The 21,171-nt window shown below is 43.1% G+C and overlaps 1 protein-coding gene across 1 annotated transcript in view; it reads right to left on the bottom strand.

Moving 5' to 3' along the window:
- The window catches only part of SLCO2A1 (solute carrier organic anion transporter family member 2A1), a 91,638-nt gene that overhangs the window by 12,495 nt on the left and 57,972 nt on the right, over positions 1 to 21,171 (bottom strand). Inside the window, exons 7-10 of the mRNA XM_077488656.1 lie at positions 17,893 to 17,971; positions 3,492 to 3,656; positions 2,486 to 2,672; positions 355 to 484 (exon numbers count right to left, since the gene is read on the bottom strand). Coding sequence (XP_077344782.1) covers positions 355 to 484; positions 2,486 to 2,672; positions 3,492 to 3,656; positions 17,893 to 17,971 — 561 coding nt within the window. The remainder of the gene's footprint in view (positions 1 to 354; positions 485 to 2,485; positions 2,673 to 3,491; positions 3,657 to 17,892; positions 17,972 to 21,171) is intronic.

Here is a 21,171-nt window from a genome sequence, read left to right as displayed (position 1 = left end):
TTGGGAGATGGGCAAAGACGCAGCACATCAGATGTTAATGGCATGATGCTTTGCCACGTAGCCCAGCCCTTGAGCAGTTTATTGCTGGGCTGTAGGGAAAAAAAATCAGTCATGTGAGATCTAAGCAATGAGAATAAAAATATGGTATTTATACATTTATTTCTTAAAATTTGCTTTTTAAAATGAATTGCTGGTGGTGCGCCCTATGCATAAAAAGCATGATAAATATCTGGGATTACAATCACTTTAGTGAGTCTACTCATTTAGATTTGAGAGTGGAGAGTATTCACACACAAATACAGTATCAGCGGAAGATATCCCAGGAATCGGAACTATGTGAAGAATTGTACTCACTTTAGTGGAGATGTTAGAAGTACTGCAGCCAGCCTGGCATGGTGTCAGGTATTCCACTCCATCAGACCCACACACTGGATGAAAAGCATGTTCTGAGCAACCACATCTTTGGATACAGGTCATATTGGTACTGTAAGGCAACATAAATCTTCAGTTACTACACATTTCTACTCTTTATTCATGAACTTCATTCACTTCTGTTCTTATAGGAAAGTGCTCTTGACCTACTCCAGCAGTAGACCACGCATGGTTAATGGCAAGCAAAGATTACATTTTACAAACCTTTTTTGCTTAATTTAAAGCAGCCTTCACCTCTAGCATCTGGATAAATAGAGTTCATAGTTTATCGGTTAAAGCCTTGTGTTGTATGTGTCTTGTGTTGTATGTCGTCAGCCATAATGGAAAATTCACTGTATATTACTTAGCTTTAAGTTCAGGTTCAGGAAGATTTTCCAAAAATTTCCCATATGCAATTTTATAGTCTTAGAATAGTACATACTAGTGCTTCTCCTGTTGTAAATGATGCATTTGTGGTGTTACAACATCAAGTGTCATATTCACACATTAAGAATGCTTACTATGCCTGCCCTTTCCGTCCTGCTCTTCTGTTTATAGAATTTGAATATATGAATGGAGGATGGATAAATTAATGAAAGGTCTGCCTTCTTTGTTCAAAGATAATTTTTTTATACAAAGAAGTTATAGTACAGATTCTATGAAGTGCATATGTCAGGTCCATTGGCTCTATTAAACTCTTTGTTCCCCTGGAAGATTATTGCAACAGGGGTGGGGGGTATGAAAGGAGGAAGATTTCAACTAAAGAGGAGCCAACAACACAAGGGACACATTTTATTAATGTAAGTAATGTCCCCCTGTGCTTTTTTTTTTTTAACAACGCTTACACTCCACTGATGAGGGGCCTCGTTCAAGTTGTGGTATGTACAGCTTCCAGGGTTCTTGATTTCATTAAAATCATGTTGTTCCATTTTCCCATCATCTTCAATCTTAGCTTTGGAGTCTGTACAGCAATTTATCACATGTTTGCTGTTTGCAAGTCTTGTATTTATTTTTTCACTTGAAGCATGAGCTGATGACACCCCAACTTTATGTCTTTGATAAATCACTGCTGACAATGTCATGATGAAGCCAATCGAATGAAAGAGCCCAGCAAACCCCCCAGCATTTGCACATTTTTAACATTTGTGGAGTCTTATTTAATATTGCTTACATTTTCAAAATGTTATATCACAAAAACATTCTATTACAGGGAATTAAATGTAATATATTATCCCATGTATTCTCTTCGTTATTTTGGTTGTAATGCTGCCAAATAATTTGAGGTGTGTTCGGCATTTAGATAAGAACAATAATATAAACATTGCATAAATATAGTTTATAGAGTTTTGACATAGGAAAGTAATTATTGCACGGTCTTTTATCTTTAGAAGATATATAAATATGCTATTGGTTTAGATACAGTCCTCTAACAACAAGCCTCATCCTAAAAAAAGTAGAAAAGGTGGAAATGTCGGTCTTGTCTATAGCAGCAGATTCCTTTAATTTTCTAATCTGCTTTAGAAAAATTACATCTTAAAATTGGTTTGATTGTCAAAAAACAACATGCTATATAGTTTTTGTCCAATCATATTCCCTGTTTTATTTTCCATTGCAAACTAAAGAGAGTGGCGAAACCTTGGCTGGCTGAACTGAGAAACATGGCTATTCCTGGCATTGCTAGGTATGGGCACCTAAGGCTGTTGCCATCAGTATCTTGAGACAAACTTGGTCTCAAATGTAAATACAGACTTGAAAAACAGCTTCATAACATATTCAGCTAATCAGTGAATAGTTGCATCCTGAAGACCTACTGTATGTTGGTCTTGTCTTTAAAGTACATGTCTGCCCATATATTTGTTTTCATACTTAAGTCATGAAGTGAAGGCATTAACATGCTATTTTGCTGTTACTCAGAAGGCACAATTTGCACAATGCCGTGATCAACCTGGGTCAACAAATCAGTGAGGCCAGGAGGTAAGTAGTGGTGTCCGTTTTAATTTTGTCTCATCTTTTAACCCCGATCTGTTTTCAATTTCATTCTGTTAGATAACATGCAAAAAAAAACTTCTTATACCTTCCATTGCTGTCCCCAAGTTCTTGTGTTGAGCAGCCCATGAAGAACAGAGGCACACAAAGCAGGACGGAGAAAAGAAGGACGGCCAGAGCAAAGCGGGGAATCACTTTAACTGAAATACAGAACTTCTTCATGATGATTCCTCCAATCAGCATCCCCAGAGCCGCAGATGGCAGATTGACAGCGCCTGCATACACAAGATATAAAAGAGATACACGGTGTCACTGAAGGTCTGTATATTATAGGTCCTGAGAGTGAACAGTAAGAAATTATTGGTTTAGAGTAGCAGAGTATGTTCTTTATGGTGATAACAACAAGCAAGAATTCAGAGGAAGCAAATGGTTTAGCAGCTTATTAAAACTGCAAGATTGTTCTGATTACTGAAAGTCTGTGAACTGAAGTCTGTGAAAGGGTTCCTTATGTAGACTGGTGACATTAGTTGAAGGCCAAGTCAAGCTGAAATTAGTTTTATAAAGTTGCTGCCAAACTGAATCTTATGCACGTTGGCATCTCTGATGAAATGTTCCACCAACACATGCAAACATTACAAACTCAAATAATGGTGGAAAATGCCCTCATGCATTTCCTGTACTGACAATTAAACGGAGGAGGCAGCCGTGAGAGAGTGTGGTTGTACAGAGGGGTAGGGACACACACTTCTGTGATTAATTATTTTTCTCACCATTCGAAACATACACCTACATGAAGCCAATGGGTGATTCAACCCAACAACACTCATCCAAATGTAAAACCATCTGTTGTTGGTGCAGGGAGAATTTTTCACCTATCCCTTTTCTGCCCTTTTCTGTACATTCTTCCAGATAAAACATAAAGATTAGATCTAAGCCTGTCCAGTTGTAACTTAACATTATTTCTCAAATTATCTGAAATAAGAACTGTCTGTGGTTCTTGTGTGATAGACGAATGCAGCTACACTGCTAACTGTGCATCCATTAACAGCTATGAGCAAGAGTAACCTCATAGAGGAGGAGGCAGAGGCACTGACCGATGAGGAAATTGGCATATGAGGTACTGGATCCATACTGCTTCTCTAAAAACTTGTTGAGGAAGGTAGACAGAGCTGCGATGACTGAGGAAAAGCTGCACTGTGACAACACCAGGATCAAGAAGAGTGGATTCATGAGAAGGCGAGCAAAGTATCGTGGGAACTCTGAAAGTACACAACAGAAATGTTTAAATATCTTCTTTTAATTTATAAGCAAAGCATATAGAAACAAAAATTGTATCTGTAGAAATTGACTGTGGCAATTAATATGCTGCCAAATTGTACATATATATATATATATATATATATATATATATATATATATATATACGGTATATACACAAATTTATGTGGTCTATACAGGGTTGGAGCAGTGTTTACACTATGCATGATCTGAGAGAGGAGGGAGGGGGTTGTTATAATAAGTAATGGCCAGCCTAACACAGGCCTGTTCTTCATCTTCTTCTCATAGTACGCTGCCCACCTTTTGTGATACTCATTATTTTGAGTCTCAGGGTTAGCTGCCTATCTTTTGTCATACCCATTATTCTAGGTCTGGGAATTAGATGCCTACCCTTTGTGATACCCATTGTTCTGGATCTTGGAGTTTGCTGCCCACCCTTTGAGATAGACATTATTCTAGGTCTCAGAGTTAGCTGCCCACCCTTTGTGATACTCATTATTCTAGGTCTCGGAGTTAGCTGCCCACCCTTTGTGATGCTCATTATTCTAAGTATCTGCATTAAATGCTCACCCTTTGTGATACTCATTATTTTAGGTCTCTGAGTTAAGTGTCTACCGTTTGGGATATTAATAATCCTAGGTCCCGGAGTTTGCTGCCCATCCTTTGTGATGCTCCTTATTCTAGATCTCCGAGTTATCTGCCCACCCTTTGTCATACCCTTTAATCTAGATCTCCGAGTTAGCTACCCACCCTTTGTCTTACCCTTTATTCTAGGTCTCCATGTTAGCTACCTATCCTGTTTGATACCTATTATACTAGTCAGAAGTACACACATGCATATGTATATTTAAGGTTAACAGTAAAAAGTAAAATAAGCTTTGGCGCTAAAACCTAAATAGTGTACTAAAAATGCTAATACTCTGCAAATTACATAAAATGAAGCCCAATGTGGGAATTTCACCAATACACTGTATACGTGATATTAAAGCTATATGTAAATGGAAATGTGTATCCGTTATCCTACATAGTAACTATGCACAAGTGTGGTAAAAAATAATGACTATGCACAAGTGTGGTAAATGATATGATAAAAATTACAACTAATCTATCACAACTAAAAATGTAGGTGCTTTGACAAAAAGTGCTTTAGCTCACGTAAATGAGCCAATACTTATATTCTAAAAAGTGACAATCAAAAGGACATTGTGAAAATACCAAGTGAAAACATCAAAAAAATCAAAAAAATCATATAATGTCCAATCCAAAATGTGTTATAATGTCCAAAAAAATAACAATATTTGTTCAAAGTCGCATCATCTAGTTGCTGAAAAAACGCATAAGACTTTTATCAGATAGGAAGGTGAAGCAAGGTGACTGGTGAAAACAAGGGTTAAATTCCTCTCCGGTGCGCCACTCTGTGTTAGAGAAAAAATGTATATATGCGCTCACCAGACATTAAACCCTCAATGGGTTAACCAAGCAGTCACAGTATGAGCCACTGTGCAGCTCTCTCGAGGCTCTGCCACCGCTGTGCTGTGGGGATATTTTACACTCTTCCTTCCGTGAATGGTCCGTTTAGCGTTTGTACATGAAGGGAAACAGAAGTACAACCATGGTGCAATATTGTTGTAAAAACGTACTATGTTTATTAAAAACAGTTTTACTCACAAATTCCAAAAAAGATAGATCGCTGTGAAATATACTCCGCCGGCGTTACTGCTTGAATAGCAGTGTAAGGTGCACGTCCTAGGCCACGCCCTACGCGTTTCGTCAGAGCGACGTCGGAGTATATTTCACAGCGATCTATCTTTTTTGGAATTTGTGAGTAAAACTGTTTTTAATAAACATAGTACGTTTTTACAACAATATTGCACCATGGTTGTACTTCTGTTTCCCTGCTTGGTTAACCCATTGAGGGTTTAATGTCTGGTGAGCGCATATATACATTTTTTCTCTAACACAGAGTGGCGCACCGGAGAGGAATTTAACCCTTGTTTTCACCAGTCACCTTGCTTCACCTTCCTATCTGATAAAAGTCTTATGCGTTTTTTCAGCAACTAGATGATGCGACTTTGAACAAATATTGTTATTTTTTTGGACATTATAACACATTTTGGATTGGACATTATATGATTTTTTTGATTTTTTTGATGTTTTCACTTGGTATTTTCACAATGTCCTTTTGATTGTCACTTTTTAGAATATAAGTATTGGCTCATTTACGTGAGCTAAAGCACTTTTTGTCAAAGCACCTACATTTTTAGTTGTGATAGATTAGTTGTAATTTTTATCATATCATTTACCACACTTGTGCATAGTCATTATTTTTTACCACACTTGTGCATAGTTACTATGTAGGATAACGGATACACATTTCCATTTACATATAGCTTTAATATCACGTATACAGTGTATTGGTGAAATTCCCACATTGGGCTTCATTTTATGTAATTTGCAGAGTATTAGCATTTTTAGTACACTATTTAGGTTTTAGCGCCAAAGCTTATTTTACTTTTTACATTTCTAATCTATTCCCATCTAGAGGGATAGGTTTCAAGCACAGGCAGCTTTAACCCTTCACAGTTCACTTTATTATAATCATTTTAACATTTACTTATTTAAACTTGTCTAGCAAACGGGTAAATTTGTCCATAGCGCAATCTTATCTTTTCTTTTTGCTAAGGTTAACAGTGCTTATCATGGTGGTAGTTAGTCAAATTCAACTAGACTTGTTCTGTACTGTTGGATACATTTTGTAGCTTATCCAAGTCACTTCTTCTGGTTTAATGAGTGTCAGGAAGATATCCCTCATGTATGTCAGGAACATACCACCCATTAAAACGTTAAAAGTGGTTTGGATAAGCTATGAAACAAGTCCAAATTAATTTGACTAACGAATACTAGATATAGCATGAGCTGCATAAATTAAAATCTTCACAGATTTATCACAGCCTTGCACTTTTAAAGTATCTGTTAGTGTTAAGCAATTTAATTATAGTTGGATTACAATATTTTGCACTTAGTTGTTTATGTCCTTTTTTATCTACGTAAGTTTACTATGTCTTGTTTAAATTGAAAACCAAGCACATAATGAAATCAATCATTTGCATTTTTCAGTGAAGAAATAGATCAGTTAATTCAGCTGGAAATGATTATTTTGATTAGAAGTTATTTACCAGGAAAAAAAAAAGAAAAAAGAACAAGTCTTTGCCATGCAACCAAATGATGCTGGATGGTTGTCAGCATATTTTTACCGCTTATGCCAAACTGACAATAGAAAACATACAGAATTCTCTTGGAAAAATCTTTCTTGTTGATGTTCCCAAACCGTTGTGCTGGAGACTAGTAGAGAATCATGTGTGCTTTGGAAACAATTTGGTCACCACAACGGCACTCAACAGGGAGTTGTGTATGTGTATATTATTACTACAAATTGACAGTTTGTGGTCAAACATGACACCTCTACTGCACTACTAATCTATTTCACAATCTGTAAAGTCATCCGAGGCAACGCGTTACTTTTACTGAATAGGTACTTTATAAACAATATACTACCATTATCTGGGTAAATACCTGCTTTGAAGCACTTACATAACATCTAATGCTAATGTTTTCTTGTAAATTGGCAGAAATTCTAAAAGGAAAGTTGTTACGTGTTTGATCCTGTTAAGAAAGGATCACTAACGTTAATATGATAGTTCACTATTGTAGTCAGCATGAGGTCTAAAAATGCATCTTAACTGTAAAGACCACCAAGAAAAAGCATAGTATTATGCTCCCAAACTTTAAAATGTTACTAAAGGCAACATTTTGTTTTTAAATAAAATAATAAATATATTATACTCACCTGCTCTATGCAATGGTTTTGAACAGAGCAGCATGGAACCTTTTCTACTGGGGTCCACCACCGGCGATCTTGGTGCCTCCTCTTCTTAGTGTGCCCCCATAGCAAGCCATGTGCTCGCTCCTGAATGTGTCTGAGGAGCCACCCTCCATAGACACATATAAAGCGCTTGGCTTGGCCCCGCCCCTCTTCCTTCTCACAGCATATGATTGACAGCCTGAGTCCCTGTGTGAAAAGGAAGAGAGGAGAGCAAAGATCCAGTTGTGCATAGCGCTGGATCGATTGAGGACTTAGGTAAGTATTTTGGGAGCTGGGAGAGGACAGCAAGCTTTGAATTCATTTTTTTCCTTAATGTAGGGAATGCATTAAAGTGATACTAAAGTCTCCTTTTTTTGGTGGAATTAAGAAACATTTTATACTTACCACCTATGTGCAGCAGATTTGCACAGAGCAGCCCAGATCCTTCTCGGGTCCCTCTTCTGTGCTCCTGGCTCCTTCCTCCTGTTGAGTGCCCCCACAGCGAACAGCTTGCTATGGGGAAGCCAAGCAGCAGCTCCTTGTGTCCATTCAGACTCGGAGTCGGTCCTGACCGATTTCTCTCCGCATTGGCTCACTGACTTTGATTGACAGCAGCGAGAGCCATTGGCACCACGCTTCTATGTCAGCTAATGAGGAGGGGAGTCCCAGGCAGCCGAGTCTCTCGTGCAACATTGCTGGATCTAGATGGACCTCAGGTAAGTATTAGGGGGCTTCTGCACACAGAAGGTTTTTTTAAAACACTTCTGACTTTTCAACCACTTTAAGATAAAAGTCTTTTGGCTTTAGAACCACTTTAAAGAGTCTTGTGACTCCTATTAACCTTCCCTGCACTCCATTTTCCTTACTGTCCTTTTACTGAATTTTAGCTACAAAGGCCAAGAGGTGATCAGGTGAGGGAAACAAAATAGAAAAATTATCACTATTTGTAAATTTTTAAGCATGGTTGCTTTTACTAAGAAGAATGTATTTTACTAATGGAGACAAAGAAGAATAGTGGCACATCTGGAAGTAAAATCAAAAGAATTTATTGAAAGTCTATAAAATCAACGAACATGACAAACATCAATCCAAAAAAGGTGCTAAGTGGACGCGTTTCACACAGACGTGCTTACTCACTTATATTTGAGTGATGAATAAGCTCGTCTATGTGAAACACATCCACTGAGCACCTTTTTGGATTTGATGTTTGTCATGTTCGCTTGATTTTATGGACTTTCAATAAATTCTTTTGATTTTACTTCCAGATGTAATGCCATTCTTCTTTGTTTCCATTGAATTTCCCTGGCTGAGGACTAGGCAGGCACCCGGATCTCTTCAGCAGCTCATCAGATCCTCAGAGGTGGCTTTGAGCAGTGTGTTCCCAGCTCTTTCTCTCAATTTATTTTACTATCCTAAGTTTAAGCTTGGTGTATCAAGTGAACCTCACTTGGGAGTCACGCTATGCAACTCTATAGATTAACCAGCCTTGTGCTGCAAAAGGGCAGTATGTAAGGGAAATTCAAGTGCAACTTTAGTTAACATTAACCTTTGGGGTTGAGACACACTACCAGGGATGGCAGCCAGTCTGCATGTGGAGGCAAGTGATGTGTCGGTTGCGGGTAACCCCTGTTGAGGGTGGGAGGACAGGTGGGAGAACAGGTGTGCTTTATGTCCCTCACTAGTGATGGCCGAACGGTTCGCCCGGCGGTCGTTTCGCGGCGAATTTCCGACATTCGCGGTCCGCACGTTCGAACGCCTTTTTCCGTCGTTCGCCGCGGCGGACTTACGTGTTTAATGTATACAAGAACTTTAACCTTTGGTGACACGTTTATCATGTGATACAGGACAGCCAATTGAGACATGACAGCACATGGACACTTGTACATTCCCCCTAACCTATAAATACACCCGATCCGGTGGCCATTTTACATTCTTTCTTCTGTTACGATAGGGACAGGTTCCTGTGTGGAGTAGGGAGAGATAAACCACTAGCTATTTGGTACACAAAAGTTATTTTCAGGACTGGTATAGGTGTTAGGTGTTGATAGGTTTGCTGTGCTGCTGATTCTTGCAGCAGCCTGAGTGTCTTTTGTTAGTTTAGAGAAAGGGAAAGGACGGTGTATGCTACAGGGACAGCCAGATTAGTCTTTCATCATCATCATCATCATCATCATCATTAGCTGTTACTATCAAGGTCCACAAAAGAGCTGTTCCAGTAACCACTAATCGTTCTCTTTTTTTGCCAATTTGTATAGGGACAGGAAGGAAGCAGTGTTGTCAGGCAGTGAGGGTAATTTTAAAGACTTGCTGTTATTATTAGTTCCACAAAGGTTCTTTTCAGGACTGGTATCAGTGGTACAGTAATAGGCTTGTACATGTATAATATTCTTTCTTCCAAATATAGAAAGGATATTATACTTGACTGCTGCCCTTCTGCTGCAGTCTGCTAAACATTCACAACTCACTTGTTCCACAAAAGTTCTTATAAGGACTGGTAACTTGGTATAGGGTGCTACGGTACATAGGCTTGAGTGCGGTACAGTCTGCTGTTCTGTAAGGACCGCTATCGGTCCACAATAGATAGGGTTGACGTGCACCACTGCTGACCGCTGCCCTATACTGCAGCAGTCCTTCAGCGGTATAGGGACTGACGTACAGTCTGCTAATCACTAACACACAACCTGCTTGTTCCACAAAAGTTCTTATAAGGACTGGTAACTTGGTATAGGGTGCTACGGTACATAGGCTTGAGTGCGGTACAGTCTGCTGTTCTGTAAGGACCGCTATCGGTCCACAATAGATAGGGTTGACGTGCACCACTGCTGACCGCTGCCCTATACTGCAGCAGTCCTTCAGCGGTATAGGGACTGACGTACAGTCTGCTAAACACTAATACACAACCTGCTTGGTCCACAAAAGTTCTTATAAGGACTGGTAACTTGGTATAGGGTGCTACGGTACATAGGCTTGAGTGCGGTACAGTCTGCTGTTCTGTAAGGACCGCTATAGGTCCACAATAGATAGGGTTGACGTGCACCACTGCTGACCGCTCACCTATACTGCAGCAGTCCTTCAGCGGTATAGGGACTGACGTACAGTCTGCTAATCACTAACACACAACCTGCTTGTTCCACAAAAGTTCTTATAAGGACTGGTAACTTGGTATAGGGTGCTACGGTACATAGGCTTGAGTGCGGTACAGTCTGCTGTTCTGTAAGGACCGCTATCGGTCCACAATAGATAGGGTTGACGTGCACCACTGCTGACCGCTGCCCTATACTGCAGCAGTCCTTCAGCGGTATAGGGACTGACGTACAGTCTGCTAAACACTAATACACAACCTGCTTGGTCCACAAAAGTTCTTATAAGGACTGGTAACTTGGTATAGGGTGCTACGGTACATAGGCTTGAGTGCGGTACAGTCTGCTGTTCTGTAAGGACCGCTATAGGTCCACAATAGATAGGGTTGACGTGCACCACTGCTGACCGCTCACCTATACTGCAGCAGTCCTTCAGCGGTATAGGGACTGACGTACAGTCTGCTAATCACTAACACACAACCTGCTTGTTCCACAAAAGTTCTTATAAGGACTGGTAACTTGGTATAGGGTGCTACGGTACATAGGCTTGAGTGCGGTACAGTCTGCTGTTCTGTAAGGACCGCTATCGGTCCACAATAGATAGGGTTGACGTGCACCACTGCTGACCGCTGCCCTATACTGCAGCAGTCCTTCAGCGGTATAGGGACTGACGTACAGTCTGCTAAACACTAATACACAACCTGCTTGGTCCACAAAAGTTCTTATAAGGACTGGTAACTTGGTATAGGGTGCTACGGTACATAGGCTTGAGTGCGGTACAGTCTGCTGTTCTGTAAGGACCGCTATAGGTCCACAATAGATAGGGTTGACGTGCACCACTGCTGACCGCTCACCTATACTGCAGCAGTCCTTCAGCGGTATAGGGACTGACGTACAGTCTGCTAATCACTAACACACAACCTGCTTGTTCCACAAAAGTTCTTATAAGGACTGGTAACTTGGTATAGGGTGCTACGGTACATAGGCTTGAGTGCGGTACAGTCTGCTGTTCTGTAAGGACCGCTATCGGTCCACAATAGATAGGGTTGACGTGCACCACTGCTGACCGCTGCCCTATACTGCAGCAGTCCTTCAGCGGTATAGGGACTGACGTACAGTCTGCTAAACACTAATACACAACCTGCTTGGTCCACAAAAGTTCTTATAAGGACTGGTAACTTGGTATAGGGTGCTACGGTACATAGGCTTGAGTGCGGTACAGTCTGCTGTTCTGTAAGGACCGCTATCGGTCCACAATAGATAGGGTTGACGTGCACCACTGCTGACCGCTCACCTATACTGCAGCAGTCCTTCAGCGGTATAGGGACTGACGTACAGTCTGCTAATCACTAACACACAACCTGCTTGTTCCACAAAAGTTCTTATAAGGACTGGTAACTTGGTATAGGGTGCTACGGTACATAGGCTTGAGTGCGGTACAGTCTGCTGTTCTGTAAGGACCGCTATCGGTCCACAATAGATAGGGTTGACGTGCACCACTGCTGACCGCTCACCTATACTGCAGCAGTCCTTCAGCGGTATAGGGACTGACGTACAGTCTGCTAATCACTAACACACAACCTGCTTGTTCCACAAAAGTTCTTATAAGGACTGGTAACTTGGTATAGGGTGCTACGGTACATAGGCTTGAGTGCGGTACAGTCTGCTGTTCTGTAAGGACCGCTATCGGTCCACAATAGATAGGGTTGACGTGCACCACTGCTGACCGCTGCCCTATACTGCAGCAGTCCTTCATCGGTATAGGGACTAAGAGTTTTGTCACAGGGTCATTTAAAAAATGACAGGCAGAGGAAGAGGCAGGCCCTTCCGCAGGGGTGGTAGGGGTAGGGCAGGAGCAACAGGCTTGAGCCAAAGTGGGAAGTTGCAGAAGGTGCGTTCAATTACTTTAAAGGATGCACCAGACTTGGTTGAGTGGCTCGCTCAGCCTTACTCTTCTGCACCCTCCTCATCCTCTCGATCTGCACCCTCTTCTTCACTCTCTGCTATGTGCACCCCCAAAGACACTACCACCAACAACACGACCACCACCACCACCACCACATACCTTCCGCTTGAGTCACTGGAATTATTTTCCGATCCATATCAAGAGGACATTTCTGATGCGCAGCCACTCTTGGTATTGGATCAGGAAGAGGAGGTAGCAACAAGCGCTACTCAGCAGTCTGACGCCAGTACCCAGATCAGCCCAAGGAGGAGGTTGGTCCCCGGTGTTGCTGCCTACTCCGAGATCTCTACTTATAGCGGTGGGGAAGGTGACGTTGATGATGACGTGTCTAGTGATGTCACGTGGGTGCCCACAAGAGAGGAAGAGGAGGGGAGTTCAGAGGGAGATATGGACCAGCAGATAGGGAGGAGAAGCAGCAATGACTTACATTGCACAGCAGGGACAAAGCAGACTGCAAATGTATCAGGAGCGAGTCATCGACCATGTACGGTCACATCTGGCGCTCCCAGGACACCGGCACATGGCTCCGCAGTGTGGGCTTTTTTTAACGTGTCCGCTGCTGACAATAGCGTTGCCATCTGCAATCTTTGCAGTCAACGCGTTAGTCGCGGTAAGCCCAATACTCACCTAGGGACGACCGCCTTAAGAAGGCACATGAGCAGCCATCACCGAGCCCAGTGGGAGCAACGGAACACACAAAGCCACACTGCAGGCTCTCACCGTCCAGCCTCGTCTTCTACTTCTCCTTCTCCTCTCTCCTCACAATTGTCCTCCACTCCACCTTCCATCACGCCAAGCTCACATTTTTCTGCAAAAAGGCAGGCTTCCGTGGGCCTAATGTTTGAGCGTAAAAAAATGATGACGCCGGATAACCCTCTTGCCCAACGGTTGGCGGCTGGCTTGTCAGAACTCATAGCCCGCCAACTACTGCCATATAAACTGGTGGACTCGGAGGCCTTTCGCAAATTTGTGGCCATTGGAACACCACAATGGAAGGTCCCAGGAAGGAAGTATTTCTCAGAGAAGGGCATCCCAGAGCTATATGGCCATGTTCAGCGGCAAGTGAATGTATCTCTGGCACACAGTGTCGGTGCCAAGATACATCTGACCACAGACACGTGGTCTAGCAAACACGGGCAGGGAAGGTATATCAGTTTTACTGCCCACTGGGTGAACCTTCTGACGGCCGTCAAGCATGTAACCCGTGGCACCCGTGTAGATTTGGTTTTACCGCCACGGATTGCATGCAGGCCTGACTCTTCTTCTCCTCCTCCTACTCCATCCTCCTCCCTCTCCTCCTCAGCTGCCTCCTCCTTTTCCGCTGCTAGCGTCTCTTCCACTGCACCGCCCAAGCTCCCCAGAACCTATTCCACATGCCAGGTGAGACGTTGCCATGCCGTGCTGCGTCTGTTGTGCCTGGAAGCAAAGAGCCACACTGGCCCGGCACTCCTTTCAGCTTTGCGTTCACAGGCAGATGAGTGGCTAACACCGCTCAATTTGACAGTTGGTAAAGTGGTGTGTGACAACGGTGCCAATCTGCTTAGCGCATTGAAACAGGGCAAAATCACGCACGTGCCGTGCATGGCACACGTCTTAAACTTGGTCGTGCAGCGATTCCTTGTCAAATACCCTGGGGTCCAGGACATCTTGCGGCAGGCAAGGAAAATCTCGGCCCATTTCAGAAGATCTTACACGGCCATGGCTCGCCTTGCTGACATTCAGCGGCGACACCATCTGCCGGTCAGACGTCTTATTTGCGATTGCCCGACGCGATGGAACTCAACCTTCTATATGCTTGATAGGCTGCTCCAGCAGAAACGTGCAGTTAACGTCTACCTGTATGAACTCTGCGAAAGAAACGGTTCTGGGGAGCTGGGTTTTTTTTCACCGCGCCAGTGGCTGCTCATGCGCGACACATGCAGACTTCTGCGGCCATTTGAGGAGATCACCAAACTGGTCAGTCGCAGCCATGGCGCCATCAGTGACATGGTACCTTATGCCTTCTTTCTGGAGCGTGCATTGCGTCGTGTCATTGATCAGGCTGTGGAGGAGCAGGAGCGGGAAGATGAGGAAGTCGCAATGCTGGATGAATTCCCAGGGGGGGGCTACTCTATCTGAGACAAGTCAACAACAGGAGTCTGATGAGGAGTCAGAGGAGGATGGTGCCGGGGCGGATGAGCAGGAGCAAGAAGAGCATGCTTTAAACCTTTCTGGGATCCCTGTTGTGCGAGGATGGGGAGAGGAGAATGAAGAGGACGACATTATCCTGGATGATGAGCAGGAGCCAGGCCACCACACCGCTTCCACTTTAGTGCAAATGGGGGCCTTCATGCTCCAGTGTTTTAATAGGGACCCCCGTATAAAAAGCATGAGGGTCAAGGACCAGTACTGGGTGGCAACGTACTTAGACCCCCGGTACAAACACAAAATGGCGGAAATGTTACCGCCGTCGCAGAGGGCTGTCAGAATGCAGCACTTCCAGGCCTTGCTTCGAGAAATGCTGCATTCTGCTTTTGCGTGCGCTGGCAGAGGAGCAATTCCCACTCCCAGAGAAGGATTTGCGGGTACCAATCCAACAGCGCCTGCAAGAAGAGGCCGGTTTGAAGATGTGTTGGTGACTTCGGATATGAGGTCATTCTTTCAGCCGACCCATCGACAGGTGTCATCCGGATCCAGCATCAGGGAACGCCTAGACCGTCAGGTGTCCGACTACATTGGGTTAACGGCCGATGTGGACGCTCTGAGGAGTGATGAACCCCTAGACTACTGGGTGGGCAGGCTTGACCTCTGGCCAGAGCTTGCCCAATTTGCAATCGAACTGTTGGCTTGCCCCTCATCCAGTGTCCTGTCCGAAAGGACGTTCAGCGCAGCAGGGGGGATTGTGACCGATAAGCGTACTCGCCTAGCTCACCACAGTGTTAACTACCTCACATTTCTAAAAATGAATGAGGCATGGATCTCGGAGGAATTCAACACATGTGACCAGTAGACCATGTATATGTCTATAAACTATTTTTTTAATCAAGCACACAGACCTTCTTAATTCATTTGGCTCACTTCCTTGACCCAAAAAAGCACACCGTACTATATGCCCCTACCCTCCTCTTTGAAGAGGTTGAGCGGTGTCATATTTCTACTGGGGCTGCTTATGATATCCCTGTGCTGTGCTGACTTCCTCCTGGGGGTTCTTATTATGAAGGGATCACACTATCCCTGTGCTGTGCTGACTTCCTCCTGGGGGTTCTTATTATGAGGGGATCACACCATCCCTGTGCTGTGCTGACTTCCTCCTGGGGCTGCTTACGGTGCTGCTGTCAGTGCTGTATGTCACGGTGCTGCTGTCAGCGCTGTATGTCACGGTGCTGCTGTCAGCGCTGTATGTCACGGTGCTGCTGTCAGCGCTGTATGTCACGGTGCTGCTGTCAGCGCTGTATGTCACGGTGCTGCTGTCAGCGCTGTATGTCACGGTGCTGCTGTCAGCGCTGTATGTCACGGTGCTGCTGTCAGCGCTGTATGTCACGGTGCTGCTGTCAGCGCTGTATGTCACGGTGCTGCTGTCAGCGCTGTATGTCACGGTGCTGCTGTCAGCGCTGTATGTCACGGTGCTGCTGTCAGCGCTGTATGTCACGGTGCTGCTGTCAGCGCTGTATGTCACGGTGCTGCTGTCAGTGCTCTGTATTACGGTGCTGCTGTCAGATGCCTCTATCACGGTGCATGTGTCATTCCGGTATGTCACGCTGCTGGTGATCATCTCCTGCACCCTCTTCTTTGCCTACCCTGGTCCCTGACCTTCCCTCTCCTCCATTGCCTTCATTAGCTCCATAGTCCTGAATTGTTAGAACAATTTCCCAAATAAAATAAAAATGCTTGTAGTTATCGATCCCAAATTCACCTCATACATGTATTATGTCATTGTCCAGATGGTGGGACTACGTTTTACCCCCTAATAATTACCACGTGGCCGCAAATTCGACATGAAGGTTTGCAAAGTTCGCCTCCCATTGAAGTCAATGGGGCCCGCGGCGAACGTTCGGTTTCGCGAACGTTTGGGTCCGTTCGCATTTCGCGTTCGCGAAACGTCCCGTCGGAAGTTCGTCCATCACTATCCCTCACCTCGCAGCTGGACATCCTATACTGGAATCTGCTGCAGCATAGGGTTTACCTAAGGACCAGGCCTGGGTTGTCACAGAGCAAGGCCTTGGAACAAGTGTAAAGCGGTGGCTTCCTGCAATATGTGTAAATGGTGAAATTAATTCAGTACACAGGTGCTTATGGAGTTCAAGTAACAAGTGTTTGCGTAGAGATATGAGAAACTCTGCACTCCCATCCTGTAACATGTTATTCACCTGGAAGAAGAAAGGAAGGAAGATAAGCAAGGCCTTGCAACAAGTGTAAAGTGGTGGCTTCCTGCAATATGTGTAAATGAAGAGATGAATTCTGTAAACAGATGCTTATGGAGTTCAGGTAACGAGTGTCTTTGTAGAGGCACGAGAAACTGGCAAGGCATGGGGTGTGCTCTGTGCCCCCATCCTGTAACAGGTTTTTCACCTGGTAAAAGAAGGGATGAAGAGGAACCAGTGTCTGCTGGTTCCAGGAGGGAACTGAAGTGTGAAGAGTTAATGAAGTGCCTGTTGGACTTGGTCCTCAAGGGGTCGAACTCCCAGTCTCAAGTGGGTATTGATCGCCCAAATGCCAACATGCATGAAGATTTAAAACACTAAATTGTGGCTTGGAGTGAGGATAAAGTATATAAAGTGGTTGCCTATATCAGTGGTCATCAACCCTGTCCTCGGGGCCCACTAACAGGCCAGGTTTGCAAGATAACTGAAATACAACACAGGTGATATCATTTGCTGCTCAGTGATTGCAGTATTCTAGTCTGCATCTCCCCAATACATAAATCCTGACCTGTTAGTGGGCCCTGAGGACAGGGTTGATGACTACTGGCCTACATGATTACAATATTTGTAACTTTCCTTTTTATTTTTAAGGGATTCAGGATGAGATTGTAAAAATGTAAATAAAAGAAAATGGCCATCCCTGTTTCTGTTGAAATCTTTCTGTAACCTCATTGTAAATTTCCTTAACACAAGGAACCCAGCCTGTGATGTCTGGGCAATGATCATCACATTAGCCGTCATAAGGTTTCTGTTATCATTTGGAAAAGAATAACGCACTTTAGGAATGAAATGTGCAGCGTAAGCAATTGGAAATGTCAGGATTATTATTATGCTTATGAGGAATGAGTTTTGCTCAGCCCTTCCTGTAATATGACTGACTCGGGTACCCCTGTGGTGCTGTCTCCTTACTTTTAATAAATGCGGACAGAGAGCCTTCCTCGCTAGTAGCATCCGGCATCTTTCTCAGAATGTTCTTCTCTGTTGACTTCTAGAACACAAAACAGGAAGAAGTTAGGGAGCATAACACAAAGATTTTTATTATTTTAACCACTTCGCCTCTCACACCTGTTCACCCCCTATGGACCACAGCAATTTTTACATTTTTGCTATGGACCTGTTTATTCAGCAATATCTTTTTACATTACTCAGGATAACAAGGTAATACATATATTGTTTTTATAAGGACAAACAAGGCTTTCTTTTCATGATATTGTCTTGCAACAGTGATTTTGTTAGCAATCCTTCAACAATAAAACTAAACAAAAAACACTTTTCCTTTTTTTTGTTGAGTAGTGTTTGTTTCAAAATAAATAGTGTTACTGCGTCTAAAATGACACCAAAATTATAATTCTGGTACAAAGCATTGCAAAGTTTTTTACAAATCTTTATTTTTTTCAATTTTGCACATGTTTAAATGGGAAATGTGTAAATTTATGTAAAATGTGTAAAAATATTAACATATAATACAAACACAATTTTTTTTAAATATTAATAGTTAATAAAAAAGAAACAAAAAAAAAAATCAGGAATATAATAGTTGAAGGGAGAAGGAGAATAAGCTAAGGCCGCGTACACACGCGGGGACTGTTCGCTCAACTTTGTCCGTCAAACAGTTTCAGCGGACAGTCCGCTCAAAATTAGCATGGACGGACTTGCCCACACACGACGAACGAACAGTCCGCTGAAACCGTGCGCGATGACGTGAACGGCACGTACGACGGGACGAAAAATACGACGTCCTATACACTGCAATGCAAACTTCGGCGTGTAAATCCTTTCTGAGCATGCGCGGAACTTAGTTTGACGAACAAGCCTACACACGAGGGGACTGTTCGCTGAAACAAAGTTTCAGCGGACAGTTTTTCGGAATTTCCGAAAAACTTTGTTCAGCAGACTGTCCGCTGAAACTGTCCGCTGAAAGCCCACACACGAGCGGACTGTCCGCTGAAACACTGTTCAGCGGACAAAGTTGAGCGAACAGTCCCCGCGTGTGTACGCGGCCTAAGAGTTCAAAGTGGTTAAACCGAGAAACATTCTATTGAAAAGAAAAAAAAAAAAATACATTTTTATTTCTTGTCGGGTTGCTTTACCTGATATCATTTGCAGATCTAAGTTCATTCCTTTGATCTGCAGCTGAACGAACAGAAAGATACAAAAGTAGCATTATGTTAAATGAGGTTGATTTACTAAAACTGGAAAGTGCAAAATCTGGTACAGCTGTGCATCGAGCTTCTAACTTCAGTTTGTTCAATTAAGTTTTGACAAAAAAAAAACTCAGAAGCTAATTGGTTTCTATGCAGAGCTGCACCAGATTTTGCACTCTCCAGTTTTAATAAATGAACCCCATTGCATCTTTCTATATTCCATCTGAGTCAGACTGCTTTTTTGACAGCTGAAGCTGCAGATACCTTCCCAGTGAGTGTACAGTGATTCTGGCTTTGAATAATCAAAGCCGGCAATTACTGTATACTGGGAGGTGGGTCCCAGAAGCAGGGCAGAGAGAATGGACATGTCACACACGACTTGTGCACAATGATGACATTTTTTGGGCATGTGCAGCACACCCAAAGTCTGGAACTAGTTACGCACTTGCCGGCCATGCTAAATTTGAATGATGGCTACAGCTCTGGTGTCCTCCCAGAACCTCGCCCCCCACGTGTCCTCGGAGCATGCATCGGGGGCATAGGTGTAGTGTAAATGACAGCGGCCCTTTACCGTGTGATAAGCTGTGTCCAATCACAGCTCATCTCCTAGTTTGTAAGCTATAACGAGCAGGGCTCCCTGATTCCTCCTGTATTGAATTGTAGTGTAACTGTACTGTCATGTTGTAAAGCGTAAAATCTGTTGGCGCTGTATAAATTCTGTATATTAATAATAAAAATAATCACATGTAAGCAGCAAATGCCTGTTACTGGCATTTCTTTTCCTCAGCACTGTCACTGTCTGCGGAAAGGAAAGCTGATAACCTGTAGCCCTGTGACAGGGCACACTTACACTAATCATCAGTGCCCTGATTATCAGTGCAGCCCCATAAGATTCCTTTGGTGCATCATACCAGTGCCTATGAGTGCTGCCTATCAGTGCCACTTATCAGAGCTTATCAGTGCCCATCAGTACACATCAGAGCATTGGCCTCAGTGCCCTTCAGTGCAGCCTATCGGTACCCATCAGCGCAGCCTCATCTTTGCAGATCAGTGAAGAAGAAAAATCACAGATTTGCAATAAAACAGTGATGATTAAATACCACCAAAAGAATGCTCTGTCACAAAAAGAGGATAAAACTTTTAGATGGGTACAGTGTTGCATGACCACGCAATTGTCATTTAAAGTGTAACAGTGCAGAAAGTGAAAATTGGCTTGGCCAGGAAGAGGATGAAAGTACTTAGTAGGCAAGTTGTTAAAAACCTTGTCATCAAAACTGCAAGTAAAAGCACAGAAAAAGAGTACTTTAAATGCTTACTTGCAGCATTTTTCCTTTCCATAAACTGTTTACACTTTGTTCCTCTACCCTTAGACTTAACAAGCATTTAACCCTTGCACTGCATATGATCATTTTTTTCTGCCTGGAGTGGGGCTTTAATTTCGGTGCTGGCCAGGATGAACAAAAGCTTTGAAGACAATAAATCTAATAAGAGCTACACAAATTCTTATTACTGCACAGCCTGAAAAGTGAATCTGCGACTAACCACAACAATTCTAAAGTCTCCTCCTGTACATCTGACTTCAGCTCTTGGAATTGTCATAGGGGGTACAGGGTCATTTACAACAGCTACCTCTGCAATCTTTAATAATACAGTGATGGATATGTGTTAAAATAATTTGCACACAGATTTTTTTATGTTTAATTGCTCCATGACTTCTTACAGCAGTCACATGATCAGGAGCCTATCCTGCTGGCTCACATACTCTTTTTTGAGTCTACTATAAACATATTTTTAGCTTTTTCCTACTCTAACTGATTCAGTAAAAGATCTCTACTAAACCTATGACATGCAGTTTTGTGCGCCTGGAACATTGCTTATGATGTCTTTTCTGAATAAAAAATTAGTTGTAATAAAAAAGAAGCCCTAACACACCCTCCATCCTCCACCAAGGGTTATTCCCTTAAAACCACTGTGCAGGTCATTGAGTCCAGCCCTCTTGTTACTTCAGCACATTGTGGACCCAAATGATTAAAGTTTCATAAAG

Source organism: Lithobates pipiens, unplaced genomic scaffold, assembly GCF_037356315.1.
Source record: "Lithobates pipiens isolate NorthernLeopardFrog02 unplaced genomic scaffold, aLitPip1_a1.2 Scaffold_18, whole genome shotgun sequence".
Classification (NCBI taxonomy): Eukaryota; Metazoa; Chordata; class Amphibia; order Anura; family Ranidae; genus Lithobates; species Lithobates pipiens.
This window is presented reverse-complemented; position numbering and strand designations above follow the sequence as displayed.